Genomic DNA, 18519 nt, shown 5'->3' on the forward strand with positions numbered 1-18519 from the left:
TCCAACATGCGCTATTTTTTCATCCGGCCCCTCCGGCAGCCGTATCCGGGGCGGAGCCGGACTGCACCATCCGGCCAATACAAACAAATGGGAACCGGAGGCCGCACAACACACTGGCTGAGAAATCCGGATCTTCTACCCCACTTCCTATGCGGATTTTTGCGGCGATATTGGCTGGGGACACATGGGCAAGCATTTTGGAGTGGAGCAGCACGAGCTGGAGGTGTTGGCAGGATGTTGGCAGCATGTCGGAGGTGGAGGTGAGTGCTAAACAGCAGAGGGCCTGATTCCACAGGTCCCCCTTCTGCTGACCTCCCAGACCCCAACATTTTTTTTTTTTTTTACGTATATTTTGCCAAACGGATCCGGATCGCATCCTGATTGCCACCTGATGCAACCTGACCGGATCCGGATCAGAACCGTACGGTTCCGATCCGGATCCGGTCCGGATCCGGTCAGGTCATCCGGTCCGTTTGGCAAACAACCGCTAATGTGAACCGGGCCGTACCTTGGATATTTATTAAAAGGAATGGTGTAATATTCTAATTTTGTAATTTTTTTTTTTTTTTTTACCAAAACAAAATATTTTAACCAAAACAAAAAATTGAGGACAAGCCAAATCACTGCTTAAACAGATGTTCACATCAATATACCAACACAGTATAAACTACAGACTGTGATATTAAGTGTAGCAGGAGAATTTCCTAATGTCCAGGACTAAATGATGATCACAATAATAAGTAACATATAAAACAGATAGCAACCATCTACACCTCACATAAACATAGTATAGGAGCAAATCTCACTTCAGCAAAAGGGGTAGCAGTGAGCCCTCCATAATCTGACCCATCAAGGAAAGCAAGGAGTCCTGGTATGACTGTTAATTGTCATCCTATATAAGAAAACCCTAATGTCCCTGCGTCCGTCCCTGTGTCACTGCTTTTTTTGCACTGCGCATGTGCAGGGACAGACACAGAGACACTGCAGAGAGCTGGAGGAGGCCAGGCCAGAAGGGGCGGGTGTGCGTGTGTACGCGGCGGGCGCGTGCGTCGGGCGTGCACGCGCAGCGGGTGCACGCGCGTGTGTGATGGGCTGCGTGCGGTGGCATTAGTAACAGACCTAGCCCATTTTTAAACGAGCTAAGTCACTAGTTTTTAATAATTACGTAGACCCTTTGTAAAGCATCCCTGTTATTTAGCATGTTTTCCCCATTACTTCCTTTCCCAGCGACAGGTGTCGTTGGTAGAAGGGAACAGAAATCTTCCCAATCGTGATTCACATGGCATTAGAAATGATTTTTAGCAGTGAAGAGAAGAGCCTGAATTACATACTGTAGTTTTCATTGTCTCCATGCCTGTTGCCGAGATACTTTCACTTCCTGTCCCGATGCCTTAACATTGGTTATGTAAGCAGCCCTGGAATTGCAGGGATACAGGGAGGAAGGAGAGTAGGGCAGATGTCTCTGTTACATTATTAATACTAACTCTGGGGGATGATTCTTTACTGTAGTGTTATGAGAAAGAGTACTGGCTCAAAGCCACAGCAGCTAAATGTATCATTAGCATGCTCTGTAAAGATGCCTCTATGTTCCATTTCACATACTAGCCTGGATAACACAGCAGTGTATCCAGAGGAGGATCTATTGTTATTATTATGTATTGTATTTCAAAAGCGCCAATATATTACACAGCAATGGACTATAGATAGATAGGGAGACAGACAATAAAGTACAAGATCATGCAATGGAGTTTAAGTCTTTGGAGACCACCTAGTTCGAGTTCAAGTCTGTCAGGAAGTGTACCCAATAAAGGGCTTTCATGATCAAGTTGTATACACTAGGAGGGGAGGGGAGGGGGGGAAGACACCCTTCCAGAGGCTTACAATCTAAAGGGAGGGGGTAGGATCAAACTAAGTACAGTATACTAGGTGTATAATAGGTGCAGAGTGAGTTATGGGATTGATGCGGGGGATGGAGGGTGTATGTAAACAGTGTATGTTTTAGCCACTGTATGCCACTTTGTACCCAGCCAGAGAATAAGAGGCAGATTTAAGATGATACAGTGCCACGTCCACTTATCCTTTACAGTAAAATTACATAAGAAGTTAAACATTTTAGACATTTGCAAAATTGACATGGATTACAACATTGAATTTTAATAGAAATTGCTTAAAATAATCCTAACATTTGAATAGCACTTTTCTCCTGTCGGACTCAAAGTGCTCAAGAGCTGCAGCCACTAAGGGCGCACTCAAGAGGCCACCCTGCAGTGCAGGACGTTTTGCCCAAGGACTTCTTACTGAATAGGTACTGACCCTAGCCAGGGTTAGAACCCTGGTCTCCCATATCAAAGGCAGAGTACTTATCCAGTACCCTATCCAGCCGCTTACAAAGCAGGTATGATGAGTCTCTTAGTTCCTGACAATGGGTTGTGTCATGGTTTTAGTTTTAACCTTTGTATGAATGAGTAATGGTGGTGGGTAAAAAAAATATTTTGCCCAATACACCTATTGTTCATTTTGCTTATGCTTTACTTTCATAAAAGAACAGCATTTGAAGACTGCACCATTTTTTTAAAGTGTACCAGAGCTGAGATAAATTAAATGTTTTATACATACCTGGGGCTTCCTCCAGCTCCATGCGCACGGATCGTTCCCACGCCGCCATCCTCAGTCTTCTCCGTCTTCTGTACTGGGTCCTGTAACTTTAGTCAGTCTTGGCCAGTCTGCATAATGGAAGTGCGCCCTCTATGTATCTCTCCAGCAGCCGCCGGAAAGGCTGCTGGAGAGATATTGGCCTCAGTTCACTAAGCATTACCGCTTTCAGTAATGCTAAAACAGATGATTTTACCGAACACCGTCCCAAATTCCAATTCACTATACCTATTGCTGCACAGAAAATTAGAATTACCGACTAGTGAGGTAAATTACCGACTTGTGCGGTAATTGCCTCAGGAAATGTCGAGAAAGTGCAGTTCACAAAGATTTATGCATTCGATAAATTCGGCAAAAGTGTTAAATAATTTTCTTTAGCTCTGACCAGCAGATCACTCTCTCTCTTCATGCTCTCTCCATGCTCTCTCCATATAATAACTTGACATACAGCCAATAGGGAGAGCCATGCAGCCAATAGGGAGATCCACACAGCCCTGCTTCTCAAGCTGATTTGATCTGACATGGTGGAAGGCGGGTCTTCACTGGAGTAGTGCAGGGGAAGGTGACATTTTATGAGGCTTTTCTGCATCCCTTTAGATGTGAAAATCCATATACTGTCATATAGAAGAGCTCCCCCTGGTGGCTGCAGCACATCTAAAGGGATGTCAGAGATGCAGTGGACAGAAAACCCAGACTCATAAACACAGCTCCCTGCCTCAGCACTGACCTGCTACACGCTGGTAAGTGACACTGAGCAGGGCTTAGTGAATTGAGGCATGTTTGTTTGGTAAATTACCGAACTTCTGCCTCATGCGAAAAATCTTTAGTGAATTTGGAAAAAGAGTGTAAAATACCGAATGTGGTATTTTTTACCATTCTAAATTATTTTACCAAACTGCCTTTAGTGAATTGAGGCCATTGTGCATTTAAACGGTTTACATGCTACTATGACAGTAAGCGACAGTAAACATCATAATGCATTACTGATTTTGCCCCAAGAAAAGATCTGCGAACCTTCTTTTCAACCTGGTTATTTTAAAAGCAGCATATTGTACATTCCATTAGGCTGCCATTTGTAGAACAAGGCAGATCTATCCAGCACAGAGGTGTTTCGCATTGGAATCTGTGGCCATGGGAGTTCCATTCCTAAGAATGAGGTACCAAAGACAGCTGCTCCGAATGAGTTTGGTGCCAAAGCTTTGTGCACCCAGATTACACAGCACTTAGTATAATCTTAGTACCTATGCTGCGTAGTTGCAGCACAAGTGATTTTGGCACTGGACTTCTTACTTTGGTAAGTATTTTTAGCATTTTCTATCAATTGGGCTCAGGGAAAGGTAAGATTTAGGTGACTGGGAGGTGGACATAAAGAGGAAAATAAATATTTATGTTTGGGGAGAGGCTAGGGTCTTTAACCACTTAAGGACCACAGGCTTAAACCCCCCTAGTGACCAGGCTATTTTTTATAAATTAGGCCACTGCCTCGTTGCAGGGCCGTACAACTCAGCACACAAGTGATCCCCCACCTCTTTCTGCCCACTAACAGCTTTCTGTTGGTGGGGTCTGATTGCTCCCCCAATGTTTATTTGTTTTTTTTATAAATATTTTTTTGTTTCATTTTTAAATACATTTCCCTATTTTTTTCCTTTTTTTTTTTTTTTACCCGTCCCTCCCTCCCCCCGCCTGCCAATCACGGTGATCGGCTGTCATAGGCATCAGCAGAGCTCCGTCATCCAAGTGGAGATCCTGCAAATCTCTGCCCCAGGACTTTACGCCCATCGGCATTAGGCGGTCCTGGGGCTGCCCATCGGCGTGATGCGGTCACCAAGAAGTTAAAGGAGTTAAGAGATGCATGGGGTACAGATTTTACAATGGGAAAATTATATTGGTGGAGACTGCTACAGTGTAAGGAAAGTATTTTATGTTGGTGGGGGGGCATTGCTGGGACATGTAGGAGGTATAGTTTTACATGAGGAAGGATGTTCTGTTGGGTTTAATATCATTGGAGGGGGGATTTGTTTAGTCATGGAGCAGCAATAGCTTTTTATGCGTAGGGAAACCTCCTTTAGGAAAAAGCTATGGCATAGAAGGTAAATAGTATTTTGGGGGGTTGGTCAGAGATCATAGCTAGTAATGGTGGAAAAGTAAGCTCTCCATTGATGAAACTCATGGTGCAAAACTGCTAGGGAGGGAAAAAAATCACACAAATGCTTTCTAGAAGGTCATAATTATTATATTTTTGCACTTGTTTTATTTTAAGAGACAGATGAGTCATTTAAGACAGATTTCACAACCAGCCAGCAATTCCTTTGCCTTCTGATGATCATGTCTCTAGAAAGGGAACTATGACAGCACTGGTCACTGCATGCATTCTGGAGGTGTGAATAAATTATGCAAGTCACACACAATAAAATAAAAGAGATGTGACAGAGTTTCCAGCAGCGCTTGTGCTGGTGAAGCTATCAAGGGGTTCGCTAGAGAGTGTTAGGCACTTCAGAGCATCGTAATTGTTTAAGTAAATCTATTTCGAGCTGGGTGAAATAAATAGATCACTTGATGAAACCGACATATTCAGAGGTTACCATAAGTAAAAACTGCATGTCATAACGAGCTATAGTTCCAGAGAGGCAGGCTGATGAAATGAAAAGCAAAATGAATGTGAAATAAAATGAGCTCCTGAACGTCCCTGTTGATTCAAAAAGCCACCTGTTATATTTGGGGAAGAGATAAGATGTTTTCCTAACAGAGACAGCTTGCAATCTGTAGCACTTTATATATGTTCCTGTTGAAAAATCTCTGTGTGCAGTAAGTGCTTATGGCCACTGGAGGTGCTAGTCCATGGCCCACAGATGGCCCACAGGAAAACCATAGATTGCCTGACCATCAAAGGTGAAATCAGGAGTGTTGCTCACAACTTGTATTTATTGGGCAATCTATGGCCACACATAAGGAATCAGTCAGTCTCCGATGTGTGTGTATTTGTAGCAGTTGTGCCCATTCTGTCTTGTCTAGAGCAGGAATATCCAACTTCAGTCCCCAAGGGCCATATCAATGCCATTGTTTAGGATGGGCTGAGAAATGTTCTACTTGATGAACCACACCTTTCCTGAATCAGTCCCATCGATTAATTTGAGCTGTGCCAGAACTATGTGAGGATTTCAGCTGTTGAGGACTGGACTGGAGTTGGACATCCCTGGTCTAGAGGAAGTGTATTCTGACACATGGAACAGTCAGGGCTTTTGTTGTCATCTGCTGTACAGTCTTGTTAGTGCCAATACAGAAGCATGTATGTAATCATGTGAGTTGTCACCTGTTTTAGGTACAAGCACCTGAAGATGCTATAGAGGACTTACTTTAGCCACACAGTAGTGAATGCAATCTGTTTTCTATCTATCCATCCATCCATGTAGAGTCTTGTTTATCTGGCACAAAAGGCCCGTACATATGCTTGACTTAAGTCGTCCGATAACTACCGCTTTAGCCTAAAATCAGACATGTGTATGGCAGCCCCCGGCCCTAAGCCGTGATCGATATGCCTGGTGGATCTACTCACCCCAAGCGAAGCTGATCACATTGTTCGCACCCAGGGCTGTGGAGTCAGTACAGAAATCTTCAGACTCCGGGTACCCAAAATGGCTCCGACTCCTTGACTCCGACTCCTTAGTCTAATACTTACCAGGGCTGTACATTTTGTACAAAAATCATCCGACTCCGACTCCAACTCCTCAGTTTATAAAATATCTGACTCCAACTCCGACTCCGGGTACCCAAAATTGCTCCGACTCCTTGACTCCAACTCCAGCTTCGGCTCCACCGCCCTGTTCGCGCCACTCCCCCAGCTGCTATGTGACGTCACACACGCACTGCTCTTTGTCCTTCCATGGCCCTTCCGCTACACCGCTGACAGCCGGCCCAGCGATGTCACCTAAGAGGATTAGCTCCCGATCCACGACGGGCAACATCCATCAAAGGTGTGCGGGGATCAGCTGATGCCGGATAAACACGCTTTATGGTTACTTGCGACTCAATGTTAAAAATAGGCCCAGCTAATACAGTACTATACCACACTCCATATACATACCATGAACTCTGTAATAAATGTTAAATACAGTAACTGAAAGTATATTCTCCTTAGGGGAGGCAGTAGAACCCAGTAGCAGCACAGCAGAGCGTAGTTTAGCTGAAACTTGTCTGGACTGGCCTTTCTTTTAACACTACATATAACCTGTGAGGGTGCGAACTACTGTAACATCTCTTATAAGCTGGTTTGTAAATCGATGTCTCTGGCATTAGAAGAGAAGGCAGCTATAGAGAACTGCTGGTGGAATAACAGCACTCTCCATCCTGCTCTTCCTGCAGAGGATTTTGGTGCAGGCACAGAGGAGGGGGACGCAGCCTATAAATACACCAGGCTGTGTTTGGTGTTACAGCTCTGTGGGCGTTAGATGAAGACAAGACATGAGTGTTTCTGCTATATGCTGCATCTCCATCCTCCCCTGCAGCCACCTCTGCTATTCTTGTGCTGACCTCACACACAGCATTCCCACCCATCTGCCCTGATGTATCGCTGCAAACTACCCCACAGCCATCACTGCATCCTTCCTGTCCACAAGCCACCAGTGACACCTCTTCAGATGCAGTTCCATACTTCTGTTCCAGTAATCGCACACATAGCATACGTAATCCCATTACTTCTAAATCTTGCCTCCTCCTCTGAGAGGTCTGTGCTTTCCTTACACCCACATCTTTGTCAATTTCCATCCTTTACTTTAGAAGTTTGCTGCTCCTCGAACAAGCATGCATGTCTTGGTATACCTCTATCCTGACATGTGCACCCCTTTGTTCATTCCTGTCCCCCCAATTTATGCTGCTCACCCTCCCCTTGGGCTTCTATTGAAAGCAGGTGCTGCAGTAACACCAGCATTCCTCAATCCATATATAATCTAGTGTGTGGCTTCCAAAGCGCATTTAATTAGATAGAGACTTTAACCGCCTCCACCCCTCCTAAATCCAAGTATCACTCGTTCTTTCTTATGCCTATTCAGCTGTCCCTTAAGCCTCATCTACACGCGTAGATGAGGCGGCGATGTGGCTTATCAATCGAGCCGCTGATGCGGCTCGATTGATAAGATCCGACAGGTCGGATCTTGCTACCGCCGATTCCCTGCTCGTTCCCCACGAGCGGACAATGGCAGGGAATCGAGCGGAAGATAAGCGGCGCGGCGCGGGGACGAGCGGGTATTGAATCCGGCGCACGCGCGGGCGAGCGGGGACGCGGAAGAGGCGATCCGGCGGCTAATCGAGCCGCCAGATCGGAGCCTCATCTAGGCGTGTAGATGAGGCTTTAAAGTGGATCTGAGATAAACTTTTACTCATTGCATAATTGTGTTCCTTTCATATAGTTTATAGGGAATTTCTCAAGCCAAATACTTTTTTTGGTTTGTTTTAATACTCTAATTTTATATAAACTAAACAAGCCCCACCTACAGCTTCTGCAGAGTGCTTTGGCACTCTGAGCCTTAGTAGCAAGGGCTTATGGGAGCTCAGTCTAGGCAGGAGGAGGAGGAGGTTACTAGCCAGAGATTTCAGAGGCAGAGGGGAGGAGGAGAGGGGAGTGAAGTTTTCACAGGCTGAGGGCTGGAGATGCAGATCAGCCTGCCTGTGTGTAATGTGACAAACAGAACATGGTTGCTCTCATTGTATCACAGGAATAAATAATCATAAACTGTTGAAGCTGTTTGCAGCTATATTTGCTGTGTAAACTATCTAAACTTTAGATAAGATATATAGACAAGTTACTTGTTATAGTTAGTTTTTCATAGTTAGTTTTTCCGCTTTACTATCTTCAAGTGATCCTAATTAAGTTTGAGGCCCCGTTTACACTTGCAGGTGAAACCTAGGTTGCCATCACAAGGGACTGCAAAAGCAATGAAAGTCAATGTAAACTTGCGCACTTATTGCGGTCCATATCGGTGCGCCGTAAGTATCAGATCTGACGCAAGGGCTGTAGCACGTTACCACAAGCACCGCGTGACACACAGAGCTTGGGGTAATGGAAGTCTCTGGGTGACGCAGTAAGTGTAAATGACAGAGCACGGTGCATCGAGTGCGCATATGGGACCAATGGGAATCCCAGTGATGCACTTCCTGCCCAGCAGGAAGTACGTCACTGAGTGGGGGCGGCCCTATACATATGACCATGTGGGCGCTCTGCCGTGGGGGTCATACAATTTACATTTTTTTGCAATGTGATGTGATGCGGCAGGAGCACCTCCACTGCAATGTAAAAATTAAGTGAAAAAACAGCCTAAAATGCACCCATGGTTTAGAAACTACTGGTGAGCAACTAAGTGATCAGGTCTCTTCAGAAGCAGGCATGATAAGCTATCATTTATGAGGGTAACACCAGTTCCACGCTACAATTTGGCTCTCCAAGGGCAGATACAGGCCATTTCCTGGACAGGTAAGCAGTCCCACCTATTTCACCAATCAGCTTGAGATTTAATTTTACTACCTGTCTCGCAGTGACATCATTGTCATATAGTCCTGGCATATAGCATCCACAGCAGTAGTTTAAGGTGAACTATTTACAATTTAGGGTTTTTTTTTTTCTGCACAGAATGTATGTTTGCACATACTGCTAATGCACATATAACCCCAAGCCCAGGACCAGACTTCTGGAAAGGCCACAGAGGTCACGCCTAGAGTGGCTGGGGCTCAAAAGGGCATCTGAACATGGAAGAGGATAGGCTGCAAATGGGGATCAACACATGGAAGAGGGCAACTGCTGCTCAAGGGAGCTGTACAGAAAAGGGTGGGGCTGCTGTACTTGGTTACATGTGGAAGAGGTCGCAGGGACGGATGTCTGGAAAGGCCACAAAGACCTGGGCCTTGGGCGACTGCTGCATAGTGGGACGGCTGGACATGGAAGTAGAGCTGCTGCATAAGGAAGAGGAAGCTCCAAATGGGAAGGAACACATGGAACAGGGTTGGTACTGCCTAAATGAGCCATATATGAAGGAGAGATGCTGTTGACCATGGATGTTACACATGCAAGAGGGGGTTGCACTTAGAATGGGAGAGCAATGACTGCACATGTAACAGGAGCCACAAGAAAGCTGGGCTAGGGGTAGGAAATTATAAATCCAGCCCCAAAGAGTTACAGGAAGTTGAACCAGTGACACAGTGTTGCCTCTGCCTGAGCACCCTCCCCTTCGGTATTTAAGTTTTTAGTGTTAAGCTCACTTTATTTTCTGGTAAGAATCAACAATCATGAGGCCCTGGTAAGGATCATGAGGCCCTGGTAAGGATCATGAGGCTAGGTAAGGATCATGAGGCTAGGTAAGGATTATGAGGCCCTGGTAAGGATCATGAGGCCCTGGTAAGGATTATGAGGCCCTGGTAAGGATCATGGGGGCCCTGGTAAGGATCATGGGGGCCCTGGTAAGGATCATGAGGTCCTGGTAAGGATCCTGGGGCCCTGGTAAGGATTATGAGGCCCTGGTAAGGATTATGAGGCCCTAGTAAGGATTATGAGGCCCTGGTAAGGATCATGAGGCTAGGTAAGGATCATGAGGCTAGGTAAGGATTATGAGGCCCTGGTAAGGATTATGAGGCCCTGGTAAGGATCATGGGACCCTGGTAAGGATCATGAGGTCCTGGTAAGGATCATGGGGCCCTGGTAAGGATTATGAGGCCCTGGTAAGGGCCGGATCATGAGGCCCTGGTAAGGATCATGAGGCCCTGGTAAGGATTATGAGGCCCTGGTAAGGATCATGAGGCTAGGTAAGGATCATGAGGCCCTGGTAAGGATCATGAGGCCCTGGTAAGGATCATGAGGCCCTGGTAAGGATCCTGAGGCTAGGTAAGGATTATGAGGCCCTGGTAAGGATTATGAGGCCCTGGTAAGGATCATGAGGCTAGGTAAGGATTATGAGGCCCTGGTAAGGATTATGAGGCCCTGGTAAGGATCATGAGGCTAGGTAAGGATTATGAGGCCCTGGTAAGGATCATAAGGCCCTGGTAAGGATCATGAGGCCCTGATAAGGATTATGAGGCCCTGGTAAGGATCATGAGGCTAGGTAAGGATTATGAGGCTAGGTAAGGATTATGAGGCCCTAGTAAGGATCATGAGGCCCTGGTAAGGATCATGAGGCCCTGGTAAGGATCATGAGGCCCTGGTAAGGATTATGAGGCCCTGGTAAGGATCATGAAAGGATCAGGGGGCCCCATGTGAAGGATGGCCAGTGGTGGTCACACACCACAGGTCTGAGGAACTGGAGAACTGCTTTTCATCTGATATTAGGCAACAATATGTAAAGTCTACTTGCCATGCATATGAAGTCATACACCCACATAGCTTAATTAGATATGTTACACTTTTTCAATGGAATGTGTGTGTGCAGCAGGGGGTAGACTGAGCTTATTAAAATAGATTTGTCATGGCAGTTCAAAGTTTCAGCAAATATATCATATTTATGTCAGATCTGTGTATTTAACAAATGTTCAAGAAAATGTATTGTACTTATATAAAAATATTATGAATTCTTTAAAAAACATTCATACATAAATGAAGGTTTACTGGTAATTAATCTACATATGTCAGGAGAATATGAATTAATGTGGCGCACAGCAGCCAGGGAATACTTAGCCAACATTGTTTGTCTTTATAAAGAGGTACATAAGGTTCTTCAAAGTAAACCTGTCAGAGACAAGTATTTACAATTACCTGAAAGCCCCTAATGAGGCTGTCTAATGTACTGCCTGAGTTCGCTACTGCTATTAAATGTTCTGCTAGCTAGGTAGTCCACATTGGGATGCTGCATGGTGACTACTAAATAACTCAGTCCTAAATCTAGGCTACAGTAGTAGAGATACATCGATCTTACACCACTGGAATAGTACATTCCAACAGAAACTACCCAGCTAAACGACGCACGCGATCTTTTAGCAAGGTGGATGTATAACTAGGAGTCTGTTACTAGTACCGTTTACTTCCACGACAATATGTTTCCTGAAACAATTTTACTCTTAAAGAAGCAATTTTTTGATCCACGAAACACACCGAGGATAGTCATTTTCAATCTGTGTTTTTTTTTTTTTATTACACGGAATACCACTGAATGCTCATAACTACCTGATGTGGACAGTTTTTGTGTAAATAAGGACAGCTTTCTTTAGCCACTTTTTTGTTTGTTCGTTTATTGAATTTTTTCAGCTGAAGAAGGTTTAGGTAGTATTTTGTTGTTAATAATTGTGGGTTACAGTGGGAAAATATGCCCTCTGCCTTTTTAAATTATATCTAAATAAAGGTTTGCCATGTTATATTCTTACCTCAGGTGTTTGTATTGTATCACTATGACTGGTCTCCAACTTTAAACACTTGTGTGTGACCATGCATCAATATTCAACAATGCTTCTGGGATGGGGACTTTGTTTTCTTGTGTGACATCACTTTTTCTCTACCGAAAAATCTCTTTGATCCCCTCATACTACTGATATTGGGCCTCAGGCTCAGCTTAACTTTGACTTAAAATGTTCAGCTTTCAGGACTTCTGCATTCATTTTAACTTTATGAGGGGTGTGGCTAAACTGGCTGTCCAATCATTGTCCCATGTCAACAGGCCACCAGGGACCTTGGGGGCACTCAGGCAACAGAGAAGAATTCCATTATGCAATAAAGACACTTTCAGCAAAGTCTCTGCTATTCAGCAGTTATAGTATAAATACATTAGACAATGTATGTTACAAGTTCACTTTGATGCAGTACTCTTCAACCCTGTCCTCAAGGCCCACCAACGGTGCATATTTGGTTAAAATCAGCTCTGCTGAGGCACTACCTCACCTGTGAATATGTGTGGTTTCCTGCAAAACATGCACTGTTGGGGAGACAGGGTTTTCTCCTGGTGTTATTTTCAAGCTTGTCAATAAAATGCCCTGTAAACCACCAGCAAGCAAACAAACCCTCAAAATAATTTTTAAAGTACTTTTTCAGCTACTTTTTGGTCCTTTTTCCATTGCAAAGTGCTAAAAAGTTATTATAAATCGAAGATGAAAAACTATCTCCTAGGAGAAAACAGGAGAAAAAGTGAATTGCATATGGCCCTATGTGCGCTGTTGTCAGTCATGACGCATTGCACATAGTGTGCGATCCACATGGCAACATGAAAGTCCCTAGACTTGTATGTTACCATTCACAGTACAGCGCAGCTGGGAACGTTACAGAGTAGCAAGGTGCACGCGTTTTCACGTTGGGATGTAATGCATTGCACCTGATGACGTTTGCACTTTAATGCAAAGCGTCGGGAACACATGCATGAAATTGCGTTTGCGCATGTGTTGTGTACTGAGATTGAGCCCTTAAAGCAGCAGGGACAGCTGTACTATCCCAGGCAAAAAAAACCACATACAGTATATAAGTAGATAAATACTTGTTCTACTTACAAAACATATGTGTTGTACTGTCCACATTTTGATTTCAGTGAATGTTATATAGTAAATAAAGAGAAAACTGTTCCAGGCATTTCCATCTTTACTGCCTCTGACTGAAGTCACTCCTGATGTAATTTTCTCCCTTACTCTTTATTTTCTTCTAGAAAGCACACTTTCATATCTAGCTTGCTTTGTAAACAAATGTGAGCACAGCATAGATTGTATTTCAGCAGCTTCTTCCAGAGGAGTGAGGTGTATTTCCCTTCTCAGCTTTGTGTCACACTGAACTGCCCTCAGCCAATTAGTGAAGAGCTGGAATGTAGGAGGAGAGCTAACAAGCTTCCTTCTCCCTGGTAATGTACCAGAATGGAGCCCAGCTGACTGAAATAAGATTCATTACAGCAGAAACATTTGCGATTATATTGGAATGCAGTGTAGGGTTGGGATGTAGACTACATAATAAACACAGAGCAGTGGGTAAATGAAATTTGATTTTATGGCTGGCTATCCCACTTTAAAGCGTTAAGGTGACAACATCAAAACAGATGTACAGGCAAAATGCTAAATCCATGGTATGCAAACTGTTTATGCTCTGGATGTCGGTATGTCTTTTGGGAGCGCTTTGTGGCTTTCACAGATCTCTTTTGTTTCAGGGTCACAGGAGGGGAGTTATTTGAAGACATTGTGGCAAGAGAATATTACAGTGAAGCAGATGCAAGGTGGGTACTCTCTTCCACTAGAATTCCCCTCCCTGTCCCTCTCTCCCAAGCCCCCTCCAAACCATGATGAAGATACTTTGATAAGTCTTGTTGTAGGTCATTTACACCACTTAATAAACTCAGGCTTGATAAACAAGAAATAGGTTCCTTGAAAGAACATAAATGCAAGCAATGTTTAATGTTAATAGGGATTACACGTTATTTGTGCAGCATCTAATCCTTCTCTGTACCTCCACAGCCACAAAACACTGATTGGATAGATGATCACGACAGCCAGTAACTCACTGTGCTTTCTGTTAGCTCTGCACATTCTGTCTCAGGACAAATCACTTAAATCTTCGACACACATAAACAGCCAGTCAATGGGATTTCCCTGCAGCCAGCTCCATGCTGACTTGTGGTAACCAATGGAGGTTATTTGCTAACGCTCTGCTAAAGTAACAGTGTAGAATGTAGCCATTACCACTGATCATAATGTAGGCTGCAAAAAAAGAGCTAGCATATGACTAGTTGCTATGGGCAACAACTCAACCTCCCCTCCTTATTTCTGATAACACAACAAAACCATGTTAGGCCTCTGTTCCACGGACAGTTGATAAGCAGTGAAATGCCTCTCAAACTTTCACAACTGTTTGCTGCTGCCAGTTAACTGCTCACTGCTACCTGGTAACTGCTTGCTGAGCACACCGTTCAACTGTCCATGGAAAAGAGGCCATAAAGTGATAGCATCCAGTCAGCCATTAGCTTTTGTCTGTCCAATGTAAGTCAGGCATCCTTTCCACGGGCAGTTGAACTGTGTGCTTGGCAAGCGGTTGCCAAGCAGCAGTGAGCAGTTGCCAGGCAGCAGCAAGCAGTTACCAGGTAGCAGCAAGCAGTTGTGAGAGTTTGAGAGGCATTTAACTGCCCATCAACTGTCCGTGGAAAAAAGGCCTCAGTCTAGCGAAGCTACACTGGCTATTAGTGATGGTCATGTCTAGGAGAACTCATGCAGAAGCATGTGTTCAGTTCGGTCAGCTGATAGATATGTAAAGGTGGCCACTCATGATACAATTTGCCGGAAGGTTGTTTACGAATCGTTTACTAATGACCACTAATAGAGAAAAATCTCCATATTGGGAGAGTTTTGTCCATTAGTGGTCCCAGGGGATTATATCCGATCATTCATATGAAGAATTGTTCATAAATGATCGCTCGACAAACTGTATTGGTAGAGGCCACCTTAAGTTTCTGATTTGCTAGTAACGATCATGTGCTAAAGCAGAATGTGATCACAGCAAATCAGAGCTTTGCAAATCTACCAGCTGATCAAACAAATCACATGCTTCTCCGTGAATTCTCGTAGACATGACCATCGCTACGGTGACTATGCCTTGAAGGGGTGGTAATAAGTAATCTCCATTGTGTCTCCAGAAGTCACACAGTCCCAGCAAGATCTGGAAAAAACATTATGCTGTAATATGTAGTTTACCACTGATGGGGTTATTTAGTGGGGTAGTGGGGAGCGCAGTGATGACAATGCAAATACAGTAACCCACTGCCAGCAGTATGGATGCTATTATTGCTGATCTGACAGCAATAGATGGAATCCCTTGTGGGTCCCGGTGCTTTGCATGCAGTCATTGCGTTTCGTACCTCCCTAGTAAATAAGCCCACGAGAGAGCCCCATGCTGATGTGTTTAGCTGTAGCATATGAACAATGTGTCCCGTACAGTCCTGCATGCTGCCTCTTTTCTGATGTGATGTTTTGTGATGTTAAGACACTGTTTTTCTCCTCTTGTCCCTTCTCCCTTCTCTCACTGTGTTCTCCCTTACGTCTTTGACTTCTTTTGTTGTGACGTATCCGGTCTCAATCATGCTGTTAACCTTCAAACTGTCTCATCATTTACCTGCTCCCGCATGCTGTGCCTGAATATCCCAATCATGACTATTCTACCTGTGTCCCCACCACACCTAACTGACCCCGTCCGTGTCTTTGTATCCTCACACTTTTTTGGGTCTGTTCCTAAAATTGTCCCTCCCTACCTACATAATTCTTACCGACAACCTGTCTAAATTGTCCCTTGGCATCTCTCCCCTTCGTTCTCCATTCACATAATGTCTGTTCTTCTGTGGATAATCTGTGTTCCAATTGACCCCTCCCCTCTTGTCTGTGCCATCTTGTTGTCCCCGTCCCCTGTGGGTCTGCTGCTTTTGTTTTACAGTCACTGTCTCCATCAGATATTAGAAAGTGTTTGTTTCACACATTCCTGTGACATTGTGCACAGGGACTTGAAGGTTAGTATTCTCCAAGGTGGGGGTGGGAGGGGTGACATGGCATGAGGGCTCAGGTGAGAGGGGGCGCATTGTGGGGCAATGCACCCTTCACTACACCCTACACCATCTGGCTCTGGGGCAAAGTGCATGGGGAGGCGAGGGTGATGGCGTGCAGCGATGGTAGGAATGTGCATCCAGGTAGGCGTGAAGGGGTACAGATTATTATTATTATTGCTTAATTATTTCCTTAATTAACTATTAAAACCAAAGATGGTCAATAAGATGCAATTAATTTCAAGTTGATGTGGCATTATGCAAATGTATGCAAATGTATGCAGCTTGAACATGACCCACTCAAATCCTGCTGAGGTCAAATTTGATTGGTCCATTTTCAACCTGCATAATTTTTCGTGTAAAATTTGCATAATCCTGCATCAACTCAAAACTATTCGCATCTCACTGACCATTCCCAATTACAACACTTAGCGTTTTCTGCTAGTAGATAAATTAAGTATCCAACATATGTATTTTGCTTGGACTGTTCCTGTCTCTGATGTAAAACTGTGACGGCTATTTTATGAGTGACTATTCATCAGGCAGGGCGTATACTTGTCATTATGAACCAGGAACATCAGTCACATTGTCACTCAAATCCAGTCACACAAATAAATTATAATCTAGCCTATGAAATGGCCCCCACCATTGTCTGTGGTGGAGAATCTGAACATATCATATCCCCAGTGGATAAGAGTTGCTGTTTCCAAACACTGCTCTAAATGCTACATTTGGTCTTTTTAATTTCTCCATAACTGTTTAAATTTAGTATAACTAGTCCAATATTTGACCTCACATAGCACCATCTACTGGTCGTGTGAAGGTAATACTCTCAATTGCTAAATGACTTCACTGATGATTCTGTGAGGAAAGGAACCTGTCTTGCAATATATGTATGCTTGTATGTCATGTGATCTACGTCGAGCTGATTCACAATGCTCTCTGTTTATTGTCTGTCACCCTTCACTGCCACCTTCCTGCCTGTGGTCTACCTGCCTGTGTTCCCCTTTTCTGCCTTCATTTTACTGTACAGTTCCCATTCAATAAACAGAGAGTGAGTGAGCACTGTTCAGCCAGAAGCATTCCAAGTCCCAGCATGCACTGCTCTGGACCCCTGGGGGGTGTGCAGCACTGCAGGAGGCCTGTACAGAACATTGCACAGCCTGTGGTGTAATACTCTGCATTGAACTTGCATGCGGTTCACTGCATTTGATATACTCATAAATGCCCATTCTTCTTTCTCCTTCAATTAACCATTCACCACCTTCTGACACTCCTGTCTGTGTAGCACTCTCTATTCTTTTGTGTTCTGTACATTATCTTCTCTTGAATGTGTACCCAGCACTTCTTATCTCCTTACCTACATCTCTCTGTCTCCCCCTCCTCAGTCCCTCTCCTCCTCTCTGCTCTGTATTTCTTCTGCTTGTTTTTTGCTGTCTTTGGCACCTATTTTTAGTCTCTCTCCTCCTCCATCTGTCTCTTCAGTGTCCTCCCCCTCCTGCGCTCTCTCCTGTCTCTTCCATGTGTCTCTCGGTTGATAATATTGTGTGCGCACCACTCAGTGCTGCATGTTTGCATCCTCCTCACTGCTGCACTGTCGGGGTTACTGAAGAAAGCAGTGCAAAGTGCAGTGGTGACATGCAAAGAGTAATACCTCATGGCAACCAATCATATTTCAGTTTATTAAGGGGTCAAATCAGCAAAAAAAAGGTAAATTCTGACTGGTTGCTTTGGGGTTCTCCACTCTGCATATTGCTTTTGGCCTTATTAAGCAAGCCTGTGTGTGTTACAATCCAACATCAAGGAAAAGAGGTTACACTTCTTTCAAATGCACCAGTTCTGTCTGTCTATTTATCTATCTCTCTTTGTCACGGTTGCCAACATTTTTTGTCATAGGGGCACTGTCATGTGAATAGATTATTGTGTACATACCTTGAAATGTCCCCATTTAGAGATTTAGCTTCTGCTCCTGTTCTGGAAATCTTCCTAGCAGGGACACAGACAGCAATGATAACAAGGCAGAGGTGCTAGTCCTCGCGCACGTACTAAAAAAAGCTATTGCTTGTGTTCCATTCTTAACTTTCTGGTTGTATTATTGGAGTATTTCCAGGTTTAAGGGTTCCTAAAGAAACTTAACTTTAAGTAAAAGCCTTTTATTGTCCCTGGAAGGAGAGAAGGGAATGTTGGCAGCTGTGTTCTTTGTCTATCACCTCCTTTTCTCATACACTTACATTTATCTTTCCCACACTCTTGTATGTCCAGATATATTTCCCACACTCCTTTCTCTCCATATATATTTCCCACACTCCTGTCTCTCCATATATATTTCCCACACTCATCTCTCTCCATATATATTTTCCACACTCCTGTCTCTCCATATCTATTTCCCAAACACCTCTCTTTCCATACA

The 18519-nt window shown here is 44.2% G+C and overlaps 1 protein-coding gene across 11 annotated transcripts in view; it reads left to right on the top strand.

Annotated features, from left to right (window-relative positions):
- Nucleotides 1–18519, top strand: part of CAMK2B (calcium/calmodulin dependent protein kinase II beta) — a 267591-nt gene that overhangs the window by 139434 nt on the left and 109638 nt on the right. For all 11 annotated transcript variants that reach the window (XM_068274780.1, XM_068274781.1, XM_068274782.1 and 8 more), the window contains exon 5: nucleotides 13737–13802. In XM_068274780.1, the coding sequence (XP_068130881.1) occupies nucleotides 13737–13802 (66 nt within the window). The remainder of the gene's footprint in view (nucleotides 1–13736; nucleotides 13803–18519) is intronic.

This window comes from Hyperolius riggenbachi, chromosome 3 (genome assembly GCF_040937935.1).
Source record: "Hyperolius riggenbachi isolate aHypRig1 chromosome 3, aHypRig1.pri, whole genome shotgun sequence".
Lineage (NCBI taxonomy): Eukaryota > Metazoa > Chordata > Amphibia > Anura > Hyperoliidae > Hyperolius > Hyperolius riggenbachi.